General features: G+C 32.9%; 1 protein-coding gene across 1 annotated transcript; it reads left to right on the top strand.

The window, feature by feature from the left end:
- The first annotated feature begins 16057 nt into the window (after positions 1-16057).
- Positions 16058-17554, top strand: LOC139896422 (coronatine-insensitive protein 1-like). The gene has a single exon (XM_071879069.1). It carries the CDS (start codon positions 16058-16060, stop codon positions 17552-17554), a length of 1497 nt encoding a protein of 498 aa, XP_071735170.1.
- The last annotated feature ends 6584 nt before the right edge of the window (positions 17555-24138 follow it).

The raw sequence follows: 24138 nt of genomic DNA, 5'->3' as shown, positions 1-24138 counted from the left end.
TGTGCAATCGAAGTTTTGATTAGGTTTTGCAAGTAATACGAATTTTCTGGGTTATGTGCTTTGTGAATTGACTATTGAAATGGGTACCATTGTATTCCTTGTAAAAAATCATGTAAGTTAGACTTAATATTTGCGTCAAAAGATTTTGTAATGCTCTCGGTGTGTCAAAACGCATATTTATGTTTTGTAAGTGAGCTGAAACTGTTTTCGAATGTGAAAGAAATTACATAGAGTGAACTAGGAATTGTTTGAGACCATGACCCTCTGTAATATGATTTTTTATATGTTCCTTAGTGTATCTCATTTGTATTCTAACTTTTGAAAATGTGAATTTCCATGAGTTATAAGCTTGACCAAATGATATGTCTGTTTGTTGACTAAGACTGAAGGGTCTGTAAAGATTGGCTAATCTGTACAAATTAGCTAAATTAATATCTTTTATTAATTTATCACCAAAACTTTGGAGTGTTTTGAGTCATCTCCAATTGGCCGTTCATCAAAATATATTTTCAATATTAAATGAGAAATGTTTCAAAACGGATGCGCGTGCAGAAACGGATTTGGTAAACTGTAACTAGACCTTTTCTGAAACTTGACTTGTAGACATCATATGAGGCCTGGATGTACTTTTTGGAATTTATTTTGAGTCTAGTTGTGATCTGGAGTTTTCCATGTTTTCTTGAATTATGTGCTAAGAGTTATACTCGTTTCTTTCTGGGATGCGCGTATTTTAAGGACATGCGATGAACTGCGAATCTTCAAATTGCTAAACTATGAACTGTAACATGTTGTTTGACTTAGGTTTGACATGTTGACCATGATTGGATGACCTACTGAGATGTTTTACTTTAGTTGACCACTTTGACCGAGTTGACTTTTGAGTTGACTTTGGTTGACTTGCTTGGACTAGTTGACTTTTACATGCATATTGAGTCAGTCTGAGCACTAGGACTTTACGTACACTATGGGTTGATATAGTGTGACCTATATGTATACTTAATATGACCTATTTGACTAGGTTGCGTTGTTCGATCGTGATTGTTCGACTACTGTACGGTTTTACTAAGAAATTTTAGTGCTTTTGCTAAGGTGAGTCTACAGTCCCACTTTCTTTAACATTTTTGGGATGAGATACATGCTGCTTTTGAAACTGTTTCTTAAACTGTTTTTACAGATATTTTACATATTAGGCACAAGTAACTAAACTATATACATATGAGTTCAGATCAGAAATCCCTTAGCTTGATTATATTAATTACTTTAAGTAAGATCGATTTATAGGGACGGTACCGTTTGAAAGGACCCGTTCATATACATTATAAACGATTCACAATAGTTGATTACATCGCGAGGTATTTGACCTCTATATGATATATTTTACAAACATTGCATTTGTTTTTAAAAGACAAACTTTCTTTACATCGAAAATTGACAGGCATGTATACCATTTCATAATATCCACTATTCAACTATAAATTGACTTAATAATAATAATCTTTAATGAACTCAATGACTTGAATGCAACGTTCTTCGAAATATGCCATGAAAGACTCCAATTAATATCTTTAAAATGAGCAAATGCACAGCGGAAGATTTCTTTAATACCTGAGAATAAACATGCTTTAAAGTGTCAACCAAAAGGTTGGTGAGTTCATTAGTTTATCATAATCATTCATTTTCATCATTTTAATAGACCACAAGAATTTCATTTCCAGTTCTCATAAATATACGTCCCATGCATAGAGACAAAAATCATTCATATGGATTGAACACCTGGTAACCGACATTCACAATATGCATATAAGAATATCACCATCATTCCGGGATCCTCCTTCGGACATGATATAAATTTCGAAGTACTAAAGCATCCGGTACTTTGGATGGGGCTTGTTGGGCCCAATAGATCTATCTTTAGGATTCGCGTCAATTAGGGTGTCTGTTCCCTAATTCTTAGATTACCAGACTTAATAAAAAGGGGCATATTCGATTTCAATAATTCAACCATAGAATGTAGTTTCACGTACTTGTGTCTATTTCGTAAAACATTTATAAAAGTTGCGCATGTATTCTCAGCCCAAAAATATAAAGGGTAAAAAGGTAAATGAAACTCACCATACTGTATTTCGTAGTGAAAATACATATAACGTCATTGAACTAGTGCAAGGTTGGCCTCGGATTCACGAACCTAAATTAATTATATATAATTATATGTTGGTCAATATTTGTCTAACAATTAGGTCAGGTCATAGTGTACCACAATCCTAATGCTCGAGACTAATATGCAAAAGTCAACAAAAGTCAATTTGACTCAAAATGATTTCCAAAATTTATACATGATTATAATATATTTTAAATATCGTCGTTTTATATTTTTAAATATTTTTAAAAGATTTATTAGAGTAAATAATATAATTCATTTATTAATAAATAAAATTTTATATTAAAATTTATATAATAAAATATACTTTTATATATATTAAGTAATAAAATTTATAGGGTTCATTTAATATCATAAAGATAATATGATAGGTATTATTAAAGTAATTTATTACACGTAGTAAAATATGTTTGTATTACATATTTATTTGATAAAATAATATCTATAATGTTAGTAAGTAAAAGTTGTATTATTTTGTAATAATAATTATTATTATAAAAATATCAATATTTATAATTACTAAGGTGATATTATGATAAAACGATAATTCTAATTATGATAACTTTAATATTTACGATAATTTTTAATATTATCTTTAAAATAATAATTCTATTTAAAATGATAATAAAAATGATATTTTATAGTAACAATGACATTTCTATTAAAATGATATTTTTTGTTAAAATGATAATTTTTGTTAAAATGATAATTTTTGTTAAAATGATAGTTTTGATACTAACGATACTTTTAATAATAATAGTAATGATAAAAATAATAAGAACGATAATTTTATCTAAATCAATATCTTATAATATTTTAATTTCATCATGATACTCTTACTCATTATTTCCTAATCGTTTCGTTTAATAGCTTTTAATCGTCTTTTATATCGTGCTCATAATAATGATAATAATAGTAATCAAAATAATTAGGTGTTACTAATATTAGTTTTAATTACAATAATACTAATAATGATAATTACTATGACATTATTAACGATAATGATAATATAATAATAATAATAATAATAACAATAACCATTTTTAAATAATGATATATATATTAATAATGATAATAATAATAATGATAATAATAATAATAATAATAATAATAATAATAATAATAATAATAATAATAATAATAATAATAATAATAATAATAATAATAATAATTAGATAATAATAATAATAATAATAATAATAATTATAACTTTAATGATAATAACGATAGTAATAATAATAAAAAAAACAATTTTTAATGATAAATCCTTTTATTGATAAAGATAATAATAATAATAATAATAATAATAAGATAAAACTAGAACGACGATAATAACGACGATAATAATAATCATTTTTAATAATAACACAAAAATTCGATGGACTATAACTTCAAATCTGTTCATCGAAATCATTCGATATCTAAATAAAAAGTTCTAAATTTTTCGCTAGCTTTCCAACGACATGCATATCTTATACCTTATCTCAGTCGCATATATAACTAATTCAGGATTCAACATAATCTAACTAAAGGCAATATCAAAAGTACAAACATGCATAATCCTATATACTCGAGCACTAGTCAGGGATACACTATTAGTATGTAAAAGTTAAATTATGAGTACTCACGTATCAATATTGAGATTCAATATTGCAGGAAAGGTACGTAGACGCAACGGAGATGATAAACACTATATTGACCTCATGAGCATACCCATGAACCATACCCAATCACCTCCATAGCTATAACCCATAATTTCCTTAATCCAATACCACTCGAAAAACAATTTCGAAATCACCCGGACCGCACTCCGACGTAATATTTTATGTATACTAATAATATCTTGAAATAATACGGAGTAAATATATATATGTAAATCGATTGAGAGAGTTTAGAGAAAAATATTTTCAATTTTCTATGAAATAATGAAACCTATTGAATTCTATTTATAATAGATTTTTGAATTATTAAAGTGAATTATTAAAGTATGAATTATTAAAGTGAATTATTAAAGTATGAATTATTAAAGTGAATTATTAAAGTATGAATTATTAAAGTGAATTATTAAAGTATGAATTATTAAAGTGAATTATTAAAGTCAAAGTAAAGTAAAAAATAAAGTAAAGGTAAAGTTTAAGTATAGTAAAAGTATAAAACTATGTACGTATAATACGCGTATAAATATATATAATATTAATTTAAATCGTTATATATATTTAATAAAATAAAATATAAATATCGTTATCTTTATCATACTGGTTAAGTAATGAGTTTGTCAAAAGTGGTTCTAGATATTTATAAAAGTTATATACGTTTTAATAATAAAGTTCTTTTTAAACTGAAAACGTTTTTGTACGTTTGAAACTAAATCAAATAAATATAATAATTTTGTTTTCCAAAACCAAATATATTTTTAAGAATCATTTTGTTTAAAGGTTAAAATAATGGAAATCGTTATATCATAAAACGTTTTAGAAAAGTAGAATCATATATATTCATAATAGGTTTCAAGTTTTTAAATTACAGTCTGTTGGTGAAGCATGGGATAAAGTTCAAAGGTTAAATAAACGTATGAAATCATCTTAATGAAAAATGTCGAGTTACTTACTTGTCGATATCCAACATCTAAGTTAGTTACACTTCACGTTCTTACTTATAAATCACTTTACCATTTTCCGAATGTTGTAAAAAAGAATAGATTTCTTAAATCACAGTGGACCTCATAACATAGACCCGTAATCATATCACAATGTATCTGATAAATTAATCATTTGATATTATCTTCTAATTCCATCGATAAACATATTGAACCAAATACATTCATGTAAAGTATTATACGTTTAATACTTTATTAATATTCTCAAGTTATAATATATATACATATATATACATATTTATTTATATATAACGATTCGTGAATCGTTAGAATTTGGTCGAGGTTATAATGAATGCATGAACACAATTTAAAATTCTTGAGATTTAACTTAACAAACTTTGCTTATCGTGTTGGAATAATATAAAGATAAAGTTTAAATTTGGTTGGAAATTTCCGGGTTGTCACAGGTTTGACGAACCTCGCATCAACCTACGAGGTGCTTTTTGTTGTTATGTAACGACCCGACTTTTTCAACTTTTATTTATATTTATTACTTTCACGAAATTGCGTATTTGTGCGTACTGAATTGGATTTTATTCTGGCATCATTAATTATGTTAATTACCTTCGTTAATGCCTTACAACATGTTTTTAAGTACTTAGTTACTTAACATGATCCTTGATTGCAATTACGAACATTAGTGTCACTTATTGTTTAAAACGAGCTACGTACTTGGTGCACGTTAAACTTTTGTCATAATTGGAATATTATGACTACGTAAACTTAATTGTTATTTATTAATGACAATTACTTGGCTTTATGGTTCCTTAATTACGCTTAGTGTTTACTAAGGCTCACTAGTTACCTTAATGGACTTAATACTTTAATGGACTTCCATGGCCCAACCTACTCAACTTAGTGGACCACTTAATGGATTAATTAGCCCATGTAATTAATAATTAGCCCATGAAATAATGAGACAAGTAGCATGCATTCTTATGTACTAATACTTATCCTTTATTGCATGCCACCCAACATTCCAACATAACTTTGTACCACCACCATGGACCAAACCATGCCACCACCACATGAGGCCAAAATGGTCCCCCCCTGCTCCCTTTGGCCGTCAGCCTTATACCACCAGCACCACCATTCCATTTTTCAAATTTCATTTCATTTTCTCAAACACACACACACTTTTCTCTCTAGTTTCTTCTCACTCTAACTTCTCTCTAAAACTTGAAGAACTTGTAAGTATTCTTGATTTTATTTCCTTCATTTTCTTCTTCATTTTCGTGATTCATCATCATTATCATCAAAGATTCATGTTTTGTGACTTGAATCTTCATAACTCTTGTAGATTCAAACTTTGCTTTATAAAGTGCAAGAACATGGAGGATTAAAGCTTTTTAGCTTTAAATCTTCTTACTTATGTTAGATCTAAGTTCCATAACTTAATATCTCTTTAATTATGTTAAAAGATCAAAACTCATGTTTATGATCTTCATGAAACTTGTAGATCCAACTATTTACTTTATGGATCTTCAAGAAAGTTTGAAATGCAAGCTTACTAGCTTGATGTTGCTACAAAAAGTTGTTAAGATCAAAGTTGTAGCTTATGATCTTCTTTAGTTTGTTGTAGCTTATATTTGTGACTTTTGTTTTCATGAAACAAAAGATACAAGCTTACTAGCTTGAGATCTCATAAGTGTTGTTAGGAATCGAAGCTCTCTAGCTTAGGGTTTCATCTTTGTGTTTGATCTAAGTTGTGTAACTTATGGTCTTCTACTTTGTTTAAACAAAAGTTCATTTGATTATGTTCATCTTACTTTACAAGATCTAAGTTTCATAACTTATGGTTGTGTAAAAGTTGAAAGTCTAAGTGTTATGACTTAGGGTTTCACCAAGAACATGAGATCTAGACTTTGTAGTCTAAGGTCTTTAATATTTAGCTAAGATCTAAGTTCTATAGCTTAAGGTCTTGCTTATTTAGTTTGATTCAAAGTTTATAGCTTAATAGAACTTGTGATTGTGTTGAAACTAGAAAATTGATGTAACTTTGGTTCATCATCTTGCTCAAACTCTTACATGAGTTGTATTTTGTTTCCTAGTCTTAAATTTGTGTGTTGATGGTTAAACCTTGGTTAAAGTGATGCTAAAACATCAAGAGTTGTACACTTGGGGCTTATACGCATCAAGGATGAGAACCGTGATGAGCATCAAGCACCAAGAAACCCACAGGAGCACTTTCTTTCTGTTTTCAGGGTCTGATCAGGCTCCTGAGGTTCTGGAAAAGTTAATTTCCAGATAGTTAGGTTCGAGTATATGACTTTTCGTTTAAGACTCGTCTTAATCCGATTTACGGTTTAGGATTTATAGCCTTCCGAAAGTCACTACGCCCTTGTAACATTGTGCTGAAAATTCTGATCTACTCGCACTTAAACCGTCGCCACAGTCAAACGAATACGAGTTAGGTTCTAAAAATTGGTCAGCGGTTAGAGGACTCACATACGGAGCCTTTTCCACTAGTCTCACGTCATTTCAGTTTGTATAGAGGTCGTAGCAGCTGAACGAAATCAGCCTTTGTTTCAATCTCTATTCTTCATTGAAAACTTACTTTACTCCTTACGTATGATGTTGATGATGATGACACTTAAGACTTAAATTACGTACTTTTAAACCCTTTTGAAACGATTTACTGACTTAGGTTGAGGAGCTTTCGGACCGACTTACTTGCTTACTTATCTCGTATCGACTTTTACCGCACTTTCACTGTGAGTTATAGCTCCCTTTTTACTACAACTATTTTGGGACTGAGAATACATGCGCTTTTTATGTTTTACTTACTAGGCACGAGAACTTAAACTTTTTATATGTGTGGGTTATATAACAGCATAAACTTTCCCTTTAGCTCGGTAACGTTTAGCCATTGGTTTTTGAACCGGTGAACGCGAATCTTAGATATGGATCCATAGGGTTTGACATCCCCACTCGGGCTAGTCGCGCTAGCATTTAACGGGTGTTTAATACTTCGTAAACTTACGCAATCGCAAAGTGTACTTTTAGGGGTGATATATACGTTAAGTTAGTTACCAAGTGCCCACGGTTAAGCATATACTTTTCATACTATTTTGAATACAAAATCTCGTGGCCTAAATTACATTATTGTTACAATCAAACTATAGCTCACCAACATTCGTGTTGACTTTTTAAGCATGTTATTTCTCAGGTGCTTAGACGTATGTTGCTGCTGCTGCATTAGACTCTCGGTGTTAGACTTCCGCTGCATTGCTTAGAGATGTCTCAATTACGAAACTTTTACTTTGCATTCATAACTTATGCTATATTTGAACAGTGGCTTTGTAATGACCTTCGTGTCACGTACTTATATTAATGCTTTCTATTCGTAGAAGCACACTATCTTTTATAAAACATTATCTTTCCATGAATGCAAACTTGTTTTAAAACAGCATATAGTGTTGTAACCTTGTAATGGACATGTTGTTGATGATCCGTACACGTTAATTTTGTACGGGGCATCACATGTTACTTGTACACCTGATCAATGTATGCTTAGAAAGGGTAAAGGGAAGACGTATAGCGCTTTAGCTATCCGCGGGTTAAAGTCTTATAATCAAGTGCTCATGATAAATGTATACTTTTACGAAGCTTTTCAGAAATCTCGTGGCCTAACTTACGATGAATGTTACTTAAACTTGATGTTTACGAACTTGAAACTAGACATGGTAATGTCTACAAACGGATGAAACAAAAAGAACTTTTTGATGTCACCCACAATTGAAACTTGACATCGCTACTTACAAACAGTTTAACACTTGGCAACCGCTGTACGAAAACATTTGAGAACTGATTTCGATAAATGATTTATGGAAACTGTTTTATGAAACATATGATGAACTATTTACTTAAACCTAGAGATTCACTCAACTTTATGTTGACCCATTTTGCATGTTTTATCTCAGGTATTAGTTGTTTCTGCTGTAGAACATTGCTGTTACGTAGAAGTCAGGCTGAGCACTGGGACCAGAGTTAACATTCCGTTAATGAATTTTGATGGGGTGTTATAATACTTCCAATATTAAATGTTGACACATGCATGTAAGTCTTACAATGAGTTTTTGAAGATAGCCATTTGTCAAGGAACAATGACATGCATTTACCCTTTTTGGTAATCAATGACACAATGCAAGGACAATGTGACTTTTTTCACAAGCTCATGTCCACTTCATTGAATGCATCTAAAGTAAGATATGATAGTCAAGGGTGTCAACATGTTTTGCATCTTTTTGCAGACATGAAATAAAGGAAATGACCAGAAAATGCAGATTACAACAGCTCTATAACAGATTTATTTTCAGGACCGCAGGAGCGCGGTCGAACCACGACCGACCCTTAGGTGAGTCGCACAGGTTCTGTCAGCTTTTTAGTTTCCTATAAATACCAAGCTTTGGAGTCATTGAAGACCAACTCTTGCAAACACACTTTCAAATATTCATTAAGTGATCTCCTAAGCTTCATCTACATATACTTAGAGATCATGAGCAAGAGAGATTCTACTTAACTAGTATAATCATAATGTAAACTTTATACTTATCATTTGTATCTTTTAAGTTTAATTTGTGAGATACTTCCTTAGGGGGTCAAGAAAGTTAAATAGTTCTTGTGATAGGAAACATCATCTTACTTAGTGATTAAACTTCCTTAAAGGGATCTAGAAAGTTTATTAATTCCATTGGGAATTAATACTTGTTAAAGGTGAAGACAAGTTTGATCTAAGTAAGGTTAGTGTGATCTATTGAAGAACTATGAGAGATTGGGTTAGTAGATTTGATCTTGTGATAAGAACATCATCTTATCTAGTGATCCTTCTTCCTTAAAGGTGTGTTAGGAAGTTGTTCATATTTCCATTGGGAATTTGATGCTTGTCCAAGGTAAAGACGAGTGTAATCTAGGGATAGTGTAGGTGTGGCTTATTGAAGATCATTTGGTGTAAATGGATCTCCACTGGGTTTGGAGAAATGTTTAGTGAAGCTAACTCCCGATTAGTGAATCGGGGAGTGGATTAAGGAGGATTAGTTAACATCCTCCCGAACCACTATAAATCCTCATGTTTGTGCACTTATATTAACAAACACGAACGCTTCCACACTTAGAACTTATGTTTTAATTGTTAAAGATTTTGAAAACGTTTTTAGAACTTATGTTTTAATTGTTAAAGATTTCGAAAAAGTTTTAAGAAATCATTAAGTTACTATTCTCCACATCTAGTTACTTACAATTGGTATCAGAGCGGTTGCTCTTATCTTTGCTCAAAAAAATGTTTTTGTAGTGTCTAAAACTTTTTTGTGCAAAAACCCGAGTTAAAGATCATGGAACTAAACTCTAGTTATTTTGGAGAAATCTTGATCCATGGAACTTCATTAAAATAAGGATTTTTTATATAAAAAGTTCTCATTGTTATATGACTTAAGTGTTAAAACTGTTACTAAAAGTGATAGTCGAAAAGAAAAGGTTATAACCCTGAAATTAAAAATTGTTTAACTGAAATAGTTAAACAAAAAGGGTATTAGGAATAATAATATTTTAAAACTAAAGTAATAAACATGTGACTATTTTGAACAAGAAAAAGAATTATCTTTCTTCAAAAATGACAAGCGTGTGATATAGTAAAAGCAATTTTTAAGGTCAAAAAAATACCAAATGATAAAATAAGACTTGGCTTTAAAAGGCATCTTATGTAAACTTATCACAAACTTAAAAAAAGAACACTTATTACAAAATTCAACATTATGCCAAACCTGTCGGTGGTCGAACCTACGGTCGATCGTGGATCGACCGCATAGGCTCCGATCAAAACGTGCTTTCGCAAATTTAAGATCGACCGTGGTTTGACACTTTTAGATGATGAATCGTTTTAAAATGATTATAATATTAGTTTTACATTGTTTATTGGCAATATTTTTGCTAATGTGAAGCTAATTGTCGTCATTATAAAACACTCATTTAAAAGGTCAAGTTTTCAACCCGTAAGTGTTAGTGATTTTCAAACAACTATAAGCGTGCAAGATCAATTATTCTCATTTAAAACATGAAATTGGTTTGCTAAATTTTAAAATATAAACATGTCTAAAAGAACAATAGTCTATTCCTTGAGAAAGGTACAAAGATGAGTTATGGTGAGAATATTTGATGCTAACAATCTTGGACCAACAAACATTGGGTACCACGTTTTGTGTCTCTACCAAGTTGTTGGAACATACAAGAAGTATGATACAAGATGTTGATGAAGTGATTGATAATAAGTACTCAAAGCATATGTCACTTATTAAAGTACCTTCACCAAATACAAAGAACATGATGACGGTGATGTAATATTTGATGGATACATTTGAAGGACTATTATCGGTAGAGGTAATATTTCTTGCAAATAAAGGTGCTACTTGAATTCTAGCTTTCTATGTGCATATATTTTAACATGCTAGTTAAGTCACAGCTTATTTGAAAGTAGAAACATGTTATGCATATAATTGGATAGAATGTCTTATGTGCTTGCAAGTAAATTTAGAAATAAAATAAAAACATGTCAATATATGCATTGCATCAATACATATTCTTATTAGATCTTATGAACATAAAACTAATCACCCGTGATAAAATGTGATAGTCATTTGAGTGAATTCATCCTTGAGCCAAAATGTAAAGGATCATTCTCATTAAATTGTTTCAACAAAGCAAATACTCGAGAAAATGGGATGCTAGCATTAAGAGAGGATAAATGACAAGATCACAAAAAGAATCATAACAAACAAATCTTAGGAGACATCAATAGGAGACAAATTTGATCTTAAGTGTGTAGTCTAAGTTCTCCGTTTTCTAGGTATTGTGTAGATTTCCAAAGTTCAAATTTGTAGTATTACTAAAGTGATTGTATAAGATCTACATCATCTATGCTTAATGAGATACATTTGTGATGATAGAACCCATTCTAGGCTTATACTTAAATGCTATTATTCTTGCTAAATTGCTAGAGTAGTAGTCATTAGAAGTTTATGTAATTTATGTTGAAAATTAAAATCATTCAAAAGAATGTAAAAAGTAAATTCTTAAAGAAAAATCCTAGGATACTCTAACAGTCTTCTTCGGCTGATGCTTACGGTCGACCGCAGCATCGACCGCAGAACGGTCCGTTCAAAACTAACAATTAAAGTCCAATGTTCAACAATGGTTTTGCATTTAATGACTTATACTGCATCCTATGGATATAATATTAAGTTTACATTGATAACTTATGATGCTCTATCACGTTGGTGTAAGATTATCATTAAAAGTAGTCATTGATTAAATTGTTAGTTAAACGCATAAGCGTTTGTTGAGTTGTTAAGTCTAAAACACACTTAGACATATTAAGACGGATGATTCTTAATCTTTGAGGTTAAGAAAACTTTAAGAATAATTCATGCTCTTAATTTCTAAACTAAGATTTGGTTTGCGTCAAACGAACACCTAGAACAAACGAGTGAAACGAAAAGTTTCACTAACCTTTTATACGTCAAAGAGTTAGATAATCTTATCCCACACAAATATTTTTCAAACTCTTTGTCTTGAGTCTTAAACTTACACGCAATAAGTATGAGTGTTCTCAAAGTCTTACTCAACTCATGAATCAAAGTGACTCTAAGATAACACTCTTAAATCAACCTAAAGAATACACTTAAAAATTTTGGTATGATAAGTGCTAGACATACCTATGAAAATTAATGATAGATTATCTCTTAAAGGTGAAGGTGTGACTCTAAGAGGTATGTACGTCTCTAGGATACCCATTAGAAGGTAAACTTGATTTGTTGCTTGATAAAATGCTTTATTGTATACTTTACACTCTAAGTTTCACTCTAGGCTTCCGCTCATTATACACTAGGTGTAAATTGCATAATCTGTGTTTTATCTCTCACATAATATATCTTTTCATCGCTTGTATGATTATGCGTACAACATCTACTTGTCATAATTGTATCCTTATATGTGCAAATCTACTTGTCATACTCGTATGCTCATATGATCTTCATGCTTGACAACTTGAGTCATCTCTTTGGAACCTATGTTGCTTGAAATCACCTTGAAAAATGTTACCCTACACACCTAAGGATCATTAACTTGATAATTGAATTTTATTTGAAAGGGCATTGTGCTTAATATTTCCTACATCCAACATGCCATATATTTTTCATCATGCTTATATGCTTACATGCTTATGATTTATTAATATGTTGAAAAATTATTCTTGGATGTTTTTATGCTCATGATCTAATAGAACACTCCAAATTGTTAACTAAAATATATGGACAATGTTAAAATTATTCATAGTCAAGTTAATATATGTTGACATGATGATAATTGTCTTAGATCATAATTGTTGAGTGCATGATAAGCAGTTTGATATTAGCTTGCTTGCCATGAGTTCTGTGATTCCCTGTTACGATATATCATTTAAGTGATACTCTGGGGCTATATTTTAAAAGATAACTAAATAATTAGTGATTTAACGTATATCATATTTTGATATTAGTTTGCGAGTTAAATGTCTACTTGATCTAGTTATTTAGGTAATGTATATGCTCATCCATATTCATGTTATGGAACATGCCTTTAATTGATTATCATGATTACTTGCTTGCTATGCATGATTGTTACTTGTAGTGTGAATTTTAGTTGAGTTTGTTATGCATGATTGCTTGTAATAGTTAAAACAAATTAATATTAAAATCGTTCATAGGTTGTTTCTAAAATCATTCAATATTTCAAATTAACATTAAGGAGTGATTTCATCAAGTAAGTTAGTTAGGGCGCTTGAAGAACATATTTCGTTGTTGCTAAATTTCCAAATCCAAGCGTCATTGTCTTTCCGGAGGAGGGTATATTCATTATTTTATTTTCAAGAACAGTAAGATCAGCAGCAATTCTGCGCCTTGGCTGATTTGACCAGCTCCCAGTGAAGTCAGCAGCTTTTCCATCAGTCCATTTAAAACGATCCGCAACACAGGCTTCATTATTTGAGTCCATCCTGAATAGCTTCGAGAAAGTATCTTTCAAGGGTTTTTTACCACGCCAATTTCGTTCCAAAAACTTGTTTTAAGACTTTTACCTATTAGTTTAACAAAAGAGTTAAGCAAATCAAACTCTAACTTATTTAGAGTGTGTTCGAGACTTAAAATTTCAAACCATGTTCTACCAGATTTTTTTTAAAGGTTTTGTTCATTGTTTGAGAATATGCATCCCAACTCACCATTTTACCGTAAATGCTTTTTATTATACGAGCCAAAAGTAAGTTGTTATTTGTTAGAAATTTCCACCACGATTTAGCTAGAAGTCCTCAATTTTTGTGTTTTAAAGATCCGATGGCTAAGCCTCCCGAGTTGTATGGTAAAATAATTTGATCCCATTTTACCCAAGTCATCTTTTTATTTTCATTTGACTAGCCAAAAAGAAATCACGGCGCATACCTTCAAGTTGTTTCTTCTTGAATTCCTGAAAGATCGGGAGCCAAGTTTTGATGATGTTTCATGTTAGCCCCAATTGGTAGGCCTAGATAAGTGAAGGGAAAAGCCCCTTCTTTGCATCCAAACCATTTCGCTAGATCAATTAGTTGTTCTTTTGAGGTCTCAATTCCGTATACACAACTTTTACTTGAATTTATTTTTAGCCCCGATAAATCCTAAAAACATTTCAGAATTTTAAGTATGTTCCTCACCTCTAGTTTGTTCCATCTATGAAAAATGATTGTGTTATCCGCATATGATAATGTTGTCATTTTCGACTTTTACATCTTTTATTATATTTTCTTTTAAAGCTGAGTTAAGAAGGTAGTTCAAGCCCTCATTTGCAATGATGAAAAGGATATGGATAGTGGGTCCCTTTGCCTCACGTATTATATACCTATATCTAAAAGACATAGGTGAAATGAATAGTGACAAGGGGTAATTCCGACTTTACACCTTTTTTTTGGATTATTATTATTTAACCCCAGACTTTTTCCGAAAATTCAAATCGCCCCCCAAACAGGGGTTAAAGTGTTAAATAATCATTTTCATAAAAAAACTTAAACAAACTCCCCAAATCTTCAACGGGTCATATCTTCTCGCTCGCAACGAGTTAAAATTTTCCAACACCATCGTTAAACTCGAAAAAAATTTAGGAACACAATGTCACTAACTATACGCAAAACGGACACTTTTTTATAAAAACGCTAAATATTGGGGTACTTTTCATACACGTTGATTTTGCGTTAAATTTTTAAAAGTCGACAACTCCATAACGAAACGCGGAGATGCACATATATTGTTTATTTAACATAACATTTAAATCTTTCACGAGCTATACTTTTTAGTTCGACTCGAGTTGCGCTTCAACGACATAATCGTTAGCCACGGAATAATTTTACAAACTAAACGCAATAAAATACATGGAAAACCGAACCCCCGCCGCGAAGCGAGGGTTCGAAAACTAGTTGCTTTTATTTGTCAAAATTATGATTAACGGATTTTTCTAACGCTGCCTTAACCAACTTTACTTCCGTCACTACTTGTTTGTCCACATCATTTGACGGAAGATTCTAACGCTTTGTTGCAGCTGTTTTAAGTCTACGTAAAACATTTCAAATGTTTTTAGAACAAGGGTATCTAGGAATATTAGCCACAATTGTTTGCCAATCATTAATCATTATTAAAATATACTTCGTACAATATACAATTATTAATTATTAATAATTAATAAATAAAATAAAAACATAAACAAAATTTAAAAAAAGATTGCAACACTCTCTCAGCTTCTACACAAACAACAGCCCCAAAATCACTCTCTTAACCCCTCAATTCCAAATTCTCAAATCAGTTTCATCAGATTAAAGAAACAAAAACCCTAAATCATCTTCATGGAACCAGTCTCAATTGACAGTGTAATCGACTACGTCATCCCCTACATCCACACCAACGATGACCGTAACTCCGTCTCCTTAGTCTGCCGCAGATGGTTCCATCTCGATTGCATGACACGCAAGCACATCACCATCCACTTATGTTAGTTACGCCACGTCACCATATCGCGTCAGTCGACGCTTTCCATTTCTCGAATCCCTAACCCTAAAAGGCAAACCAGGAAACGCCATACCACGTGCCGGAACTTCCCAATGGGTCCCGCACGATTGGGGCGGTTACGTCACACCATGGATTGAGGTAATTTCTAATACTAATTCAATTCGTTGCTTGAAATCGATTCGATTTCGACGTATGATTGTTACTGATTCGGATTTAGAACTGTTAGTCAGAATGCGTGGTAAGGATATTAGGGTTCTGGATATTAACGCATGTTCGGGGTTTTCAACCGATGGATTGTTGAAAGTTAGTACTAATTGCTGTAATTTGAGAACATTGTGTTTGCAAAAGAGTGAAATCGTGGACAAGAACGGTGAATGGTTGCATGAATTAGCTTTGCGTAGCACGTCTCTGGAATCGTTGAATTACTGTGATACGAGTATTAATAAGTGTGATATGAAAGATATTGTGTCACTTGCGAAAAATTGTAGTGACACGCTTATTAGTTTGAAGCTTAAGGATTGTGATTGCAGTGATATTATGAGTGTGTTTCGCTATGCAGTTAAGTTGAAAGAATTTGGTGGTGCGCCGTTTTACAATCCCAGTACAGGTACTTTTATCACGTTTCATTCAAAAGTGAGGAATATGGCATTCGCTAATATGAGCAGATTTGTTACTTCAGCTGTACTTGGTTGTATTATACTTGGTTTTGCCCAACAGTTAACGGAATTAGACCTAAGATGTGCTATGTTAACCGAAGATGATTATCGTTTGCTTCTTTGTAAGTGTCGGAATTTAGAAGTTTTGTATGCTAAGGACACCATTGGAGATTCGGGATTGCAAGATCTTGGTAAATTTTGTAAGAAGCTGCGTAGGGTAAAGATTTTGCGGGGGAGCTCTGAAGACGGCGTTGTGACACAATTAGGGTTAATTGCGCTCGCAAGAGGATGCGTTAAAATTGAATGTTTGCATGCTTATCTCAAAGATATTACAAATGAAGCTTTAGAATGCATAGGATCTAACTTGAAAAATCTCTATGATTTTCGTGTTACTTCGGTTGATACACATGAGAAGATGACAGATTTACCGCTTGATAATGGGGTTCAAGCTTTGTTAAAGGGGTGCACGAAGCTTGAAAAGCTAGGTATTTACATTCGCAATCCTGTACCCCTCACATATGTCGGTTTGTGGTCTATTGGAAAATTCGGTCAAAATTTAAGGTCTCTTATGCTTGGTTATCTAGACGTATCAAATTATGGACTTTTGCAATTATCAAGAGGGTGTCCAAAACTGCAGAAGTTTGAAGTGAGGGGCTGTTATTTTAGCGAGGAGGCTATATCAATGCTTGCATGGAATTTAAGGTCTTTAAGGTACATGTGGACTCAAAGTTATCGTGTTGGTGACTCTAATTTTGAAACTGAAAAGGATTTTAGTGCAAGCAAAGGTGATATTTTTGGAGGTGATGGTAACATAAAAAACATGTTTCGTCCAAATTGGCATGTGGAGCTTATTAGACCTGAAGTAGATGTTGATAATGAACTGGCTGATTCCACTCAACTGCGGCCATTTTCATTGCTTGCGTATTATTCGCTTGTTGGACAAAGAATGGATTTACCAGAGAGAGTTATTCGTCTACACCCACAGTTAGATGATTATAATATTGATTATGATGATGATGGCGTCGATGACTAGCTAGGGGTACTCAGTTTGTACGTTCTTTGCAACCTTTTTATTATTATTATTGTTATTGTTATTGTTATTGTCATTGTCATTGTTATTGTTATTGTCATTGTTATTGTTATTGTTATTTATATATATATATATATATATATATATATATATATATATATATATATATATATATATATATATATATATTTTTTTTTTTTTGATATTTGATATATGCTATTATGCTATATGGGTATCAATATTCGTTTTGTCTGTTCCGCTGTACTGTTTACTAGTTATTAGTACATTCTGGCAGTAAAATTAACCTAGGCCATTTTTTATTGCTCGTGTATTTCATTGTTAGTCTTCGTGAATCTTGGGACTCGGGGATTAGAAAAGATATGAGTGAGTTGACAGTTTTATTTTTGAATTTCGACGGGTCAAATGGATGAAAAATACAAATGAACTTATAATAGAGAAATGGGCCAGACGGGTAAAATTTGTCTAAAGTGTATTTTTAGTGGGTAAAATCTCTTGATCTTTCTTTTTAGTTTTGTTTTTGTTGTCTTACGGCCATTGACTCAAGCCCCTGTTGCTAACTATCATTTGGTTACTTAACTAGATTCTATTGTGCTCATTGTTGGGTTTTTTTCTATTTTTGTGCTAATTGTTGAGTTGTTTCTGTTTTTGTTTTGTTGCCTTCTTTCATACACAATAGGTCAATAGCTGTTTAGCTTCGGTTTAATTGGGACTTATTTACTCAATGTCAGGCTCGGGCTGTATTAGTTAGTCGGGTTGGCTTTGTTTTAGCTGGGCCTTTCAGGCTATTTCCTCCATGCCTTCTATAATTTGTAGAGTGGAAGGATGGAATTGGGCTTTGTACATTTTTTTTATTTGTTTTTTGGAATTATCACCAAAAAGCCCATTTTTTTGAACTTGTTTGCGTGAGAGCCCATAAAAAAAAAGTTTGACAATTTGCCCTCGCAAGGAGCAAGATGCCTCTTGCTCCCTTGCGCCTTGCGTCCTTGCGACCTTAGTCACACTTGAGAGCAAGGAGCAAGGTGCCTCTTGCTCCCTTGCTCCCAGGTGGAAGCAAGGACGCAAGGTGCCTCTTGCTCCCTTGCATCCACCTGGGAGCAAGGTGCCTCCTTCCACATGGGAGCAAGGGAGCAAGATGCACCTTGCGTCCACCTGGGAGCAAGGGAGCAAGAGGCACCTTGCTCCTTGCTCTCAAGTGTGACTAAGGTCGCAAGGACGCAAGGCGCAAGGGAGCAAGAGGCATCTTGCTCCTTGCGAGGGCAAATTGTCAAACTTTTTTTTTATGGGCTCTCACGCAAACAAGTTCAAAAAAATGGGCTTTTTTGGTGATAATCCCTTGTTTTTTTGCTTAAAAGTAAAACTTTCAATCTGCCAATCACCCAAATGTGAAAAAAGTGACTATCCTAGTGGGTATTTAACAGGTAGTTTAGGTTATTGATTAGGATGTGGATTCAAACAATTGGTTATTCATTTGGGTAATGAGTTTAAACGGTTATGTCATGATTTGAAACAGCTAGTTTAATGAATAATTTGTGATCATCTACCCATGATGGTGGCATTCCTTTTATATTGCGGAGGTTAAAATGTAGTGCGAGCTTGTCTTGCAGTGAGGATCCATGTTCTAAGCTCACCGTGACACCATGTTGAGAGACAAGATGAGGTGTGAGTTCGGAATGGCAATACGAGTTCAGAAGCCGAGATGAGTTGTGTGGTTGGAGTCGTGAGCCGGAATTAGGATTGAGTTAGATGCAGTTGTCCGTATCAAAGAATAATAAGGGTCTCATTTTAATTTTGTCCGGCTTATTCTTCGTTTATTGTTTTGTTGAGTTATGAATAGATACATTGTCGAGTCTGTGTACAAGGGTGTGTTTGGCAAAACTAGTCAGTAGTTAGTTAGCTTGTAGTTATTAGCTCCTAACTGTTACATTTATATGTGTATAATGTAATCTAGATGTGACGCCTCGTACAAAACCATCGTGTACGGATCATCAATCAACAGGATCATTACATGGTCAAACACTATATGCTGTTTGAAAACCGATTTGCATTCATAAAAGATAACGTTTTTACAAAAGATAGCGTGCATCCTATGAATAGGAGCATAAACATAATTATTTGACCCTAAGGTCGTTACAAAGCCAATGTTTGAAATTAACATAAACTACGAGTGCAACAGAAAAGTTCCATGAATGAGACATCTCTAATAATGCAGCGGATAACTAATACAGCAGGTCCTTAACAGCAATTCAATAACAGCATGACATCAAGTCTAACAACGGAAGCAATAAATCTCTAGGCACCTGAGAAATACACGCTTAAAAAGTCAACACGAATGTTGGTGAGCTATAGTTTAAGTTGTAATAGTAACGTAAGATAGGCCACGAGATTTCAGCGCTGCAAACAGCGTATCAAACAGTATGAAAAGTATATGTATGACCGTGGGCACCCGGTAACTAGACGTAACGTTTATAACCCCCTGAAAGTACATTTGGCGAGTGCGTATGTTCACGAAGTATTAAACACTCGTTAAATGCTAGCGCGACTAGCCCGAGTGGGGATGTCAAACCCTATGGATCCATATCTAAGATTCGCGTTTACCGGTTCAAAGACCAATGACTAAACGTTACCGTGCTAAAGGGAATATTTATGCCGTTGTATAACCCACACACATATAAAGTTTAAGTACTCGTGTCTAGTATGTAAAACGTAAAAGCGCATGTATTCTCAGTCCCAAAAATAGTAACAGTGGTAAAAAGGGATGCTATAACTCACAGTGATAAAAGCGGTAAAGTCGGTAATGAAAGTACGCAAGTAGTAAGTCGGTCCGAAAGGTCGTCAACCTAAATCAAAGGTTACTAGGTCAGTAGGTTGTCTTTATAAATTCTAATAGTGCATAAAATAAGGTTAAGTGTCATCATCATCATCATAAAAGCTAAGTAAGTGTGACAAGAATAGAGATCGAAACAATAGGCTGACTTCGGTCAGCTGTTACGACCTCTACGTAAATCGAAAAGACGCATAGTCAGTGGCTATGGCTCCGTATATGAGTCCCCTAACAGCTGACCAATTTTCAGAACCTAACTCGTCTTCGTTTGACCGTGGCGACGGTTTAAGTGCAAGTAGGTCAGAAATTTCAGCACAACGTTAATAGGGTGTAGTGACTCTCGGAGGGCCATAAATCCTAAACCGTAACTCGGATTAAGATGAGGCCTAAACGGAAAATCATCTACTCGAACCGAACTAACTGAAAATCAACTTTCCAGTAGCCCAGGTGGTCTGATCAGATACTAAAATCAGTGGACAAGTGCTCCGGTGGGGTTCTTGGTGCTTGATGCTCATCACGGTTCTCATCCTTGATGCTTGTAGCTTCGAGTGTACAACTCGTTGATGGTTTAGCATCACTTTTGACCAAGATTCACCATCAATACATAATATGTTAAGACCAAGTAAGAACACAACTCATTCATGAGTCTTAGATGGATGATGAACCAAGGTTACATCATATCCTTAGTCTTAACACAATTTCAATTCACAATAACAACTAAAGCTACAAACTTTACATCAATTCAACAAGTATAAGCACAATCCAAATGAAAAGAGGTGATGGAACCCTAAGCTAGAGAGCTTGGATCCATTTCACACAAGTTACAAGGTTGCAAAGCTAGAAAGCTTGAACCTTTAAGTGTTCTTGAAGCATAAAGCTTGGATCTTGAAGATACATGAAGATTACAAACAAAAGTTTGAATCTTTTTCACAAAACAACATGATCAAAGCAAAAAGAACTTAGATCTAACAAAAAGATATGAAGATTCAAGCTAGAAAGCTTGCATCTTAATTGTTCTTGAAGATCTTGAAGCATAGAGCTTGGATCTTTAAGATATATGAAGATTACAAACAAAAGTTTGAATCTTTATCACAAAATAACAAGATTAAAGTGAAAGAAAGATGAATCTACAATATTGGTGAAGATTCAAAGCTAGAAAGCTTGAATCTTCAATGTTCTTGAAGGATTCATGCTTGAATCAACAAGATGTAACCAAGATCAAAGCTAAATGGAACTTTGATCTCCATAAAATGATGATGATGATCACGAATTTGAAAAGAAAAAGGAAGAAGAAAGAAAACTTACAAGTATTACTAGAAAGGAAAGAAAGAAAGAACAAGTGTGTGTGAAAATCAAATGAACAAGTGAGAGGTAAATGGCTAGTATTTATAAGCAAGAATTTGACAAGGATTGATGAGGTGGCTAGGCCTTGTGGCCGTGATTTTGAGGGAGGGGAGGGGGAGACAAAAACTTTGTTTTATGGATAATGGTTGTCTAAAGTGTGTACTAATGCTAGAATTTCATGTGACAAATAGATAATCTTTATCCATTATGCTAGTATGACTCATTAATTAATTAATTAATTTATTTATTTATTATTATGGGTCACTAGTAATAATACTTAGGCTAATTAATTAGGTCACTAGCCAGAGTAGGGTGGGCTTGAGCCCAACAAGGTAGAAAGTCCAACAAGACTAACTATTGGGCTTAAGCAATTAAATAAATAAAATTAAGCATCCAAGGGCCCAAGTAATTATTATTATAAAATAATAATTAATATTTCGCTGCCCAAATATTCCGGTTCCGACAAAAGTCAAACGTGCGCGCAGTTCGCGGTTTATTCGAAACGTTAAATAACACTAACGGTTATAAAAGCATCCGGTGAACAAGTTAAGTATCCTACGTACTATAAGGCACGTTTTAACATATAATTGGAAGTAAACCACGTATATCAAGTTTCTAGAGTATAAAGTAACACAGTACACACAAATACGCAGTTTCGCTAAAATACAAGGCACAAAAGCAAGTCGAAAAAGTCGGGTCATTACACTAGAACTAAGTCTTGGTAGTTTTTCAACCACATGGTTCTTGTCAGTGATACTTAAGAATTTATCATTTATTTATCGTTGTCACTGACTGATAACGTTTTCTTTTTGCACTGTCTCACTCCCCGTCCGCACAACCTCTCTTGTTTTTTCAACCACACCCTCATTACCATCCTTATCACTTCGATCAATATCATGAAGAGCCTTTTGGAATTGCTCAGTGGTTACAGTCTTTGGTTTAGTTTTCTTTTTTGGCCTATTATCACCCTCATTTCTTTTCCCCTCAGACTTTCTTTTCTTTGACCCTCGCTTACTAGACCCCTCACCGTGTGTCATATCAGCTCCTTGGGCAGGTTCTCCGGGTGGTAGAGGATCCATAGGAGCTCCTATCTCTCTCAGGTAACTTATTATTCGTGGATCATTTCGTGGTGCAAGATTTAGCAAGTGAGCTGGAATAAGTTAAGTAGCCACATTCTTTGATCCAATTCGCATCTGGATAAAGGAGATACTTCACTGTTATTTGTGACACCAACCACCTAAAATCCTGAGTTAGGGGTCTAAATCTAACAAACAAATAAACATGTTCTGTGACCCTTGTCACAAAAAGAATCTAACACATCAAATAATTATACACATAAAAATAATATTAATAAACACAATTTATTAAATTAATAAATAGTCTAAGGACAAAATGGTAATCTTACGTTTATGCCCTAAATCAGTCTGTTACATTTGTGACTAATTTTTATGGGTAGCGATTTTTCTAAATTAATTTTTTATAGAACCACATGACTTTACTCAAATACCCTTAGGTGATAGTATACAAAAGTGTTATGTTAGAATTTATTTGAGCATAGTTTAGGAAGTCCAGCATCAAATTATAGTGGATCCATCAAAATCTAATTTGAAAATATGAACTCTAAATTTTTATGATAAAAAGCATGTATAAACCTCATGATGCCGCGGTCATAGTTGTTTTCATTCCATATGAATTGACTTGTACGATGATAGTTATATTTTATCATTCTTATTTGACTTTTATTTTTGTTTTACATTAATCTCTATAAACATACTTAATCTATATCATTTACTTGCATGTAAATATAGTTTTAAACTACTTGTTACGTTATTTTATAAGGTCATTCAATTAAACTACTTCCATATTGCAAAATACTTTTATAATCCCTCGAATTCGGGGGTGTTACACTAGTTATCATAATTATAACAATAAACAAAACATAGATTAAAGTGAGGTTTAACCGACCCGTATTCCAAGATATCAGCTCGCTCCGCCTGTTCTTCGGGATGGTTTAAAGACGGGTCCCTATAATGCAGTTCGAGTTTTCGTCCGAAATCGCATGTGTGCGTGAAAAATGATGGGGATGAATTATTCCCGGTCAGTAATTTCAAATAATTGTCTTTAAAAAAAAAGTAGAGATATTCAAAATCTAGCATTCTACCATTTTTCATGGGAATAAACAAATAAAAAATAATAATAAAGTGTTAAAGAAAGATTGAAAAATGATTTTGACCTACCAAATTAAGGTAACATTTAACATATCAAATTGTTAAAATACAATGCAAATTTAATAATATAGAATTAGTAAATGTATAAAAGAAAATTCTAGATATTTAAATGTAAAAGAAAAATCTAGATACTTGTATATGATAGAAAAAACTAAATATTTGCATGTGATGAA

Source organism: Rutidosis leptorrhynchoides, chromosome 1 (genome assembly GCF_046630445.1).
Source record: "Rutidosis leptorrhynchoides isolate AG116_Rl617_1_P2 chromosome 1, CSIRO_AGI_Rlap_v1, whole genome shotgun sequence".
Classification (NCBI taxonomy): Eukaryota; Viridiplantae; Streptophyta; class Magnoliopsida; order Asterales; family Asteraceae; genus Rutidosis; species Rutidosis leptorrhynchoides.
The sequence above is the reverse complement of the archived record's forward strand: the minus strand, read 5'-3'. Positions and strand labels throughout refer to the sequence as shown.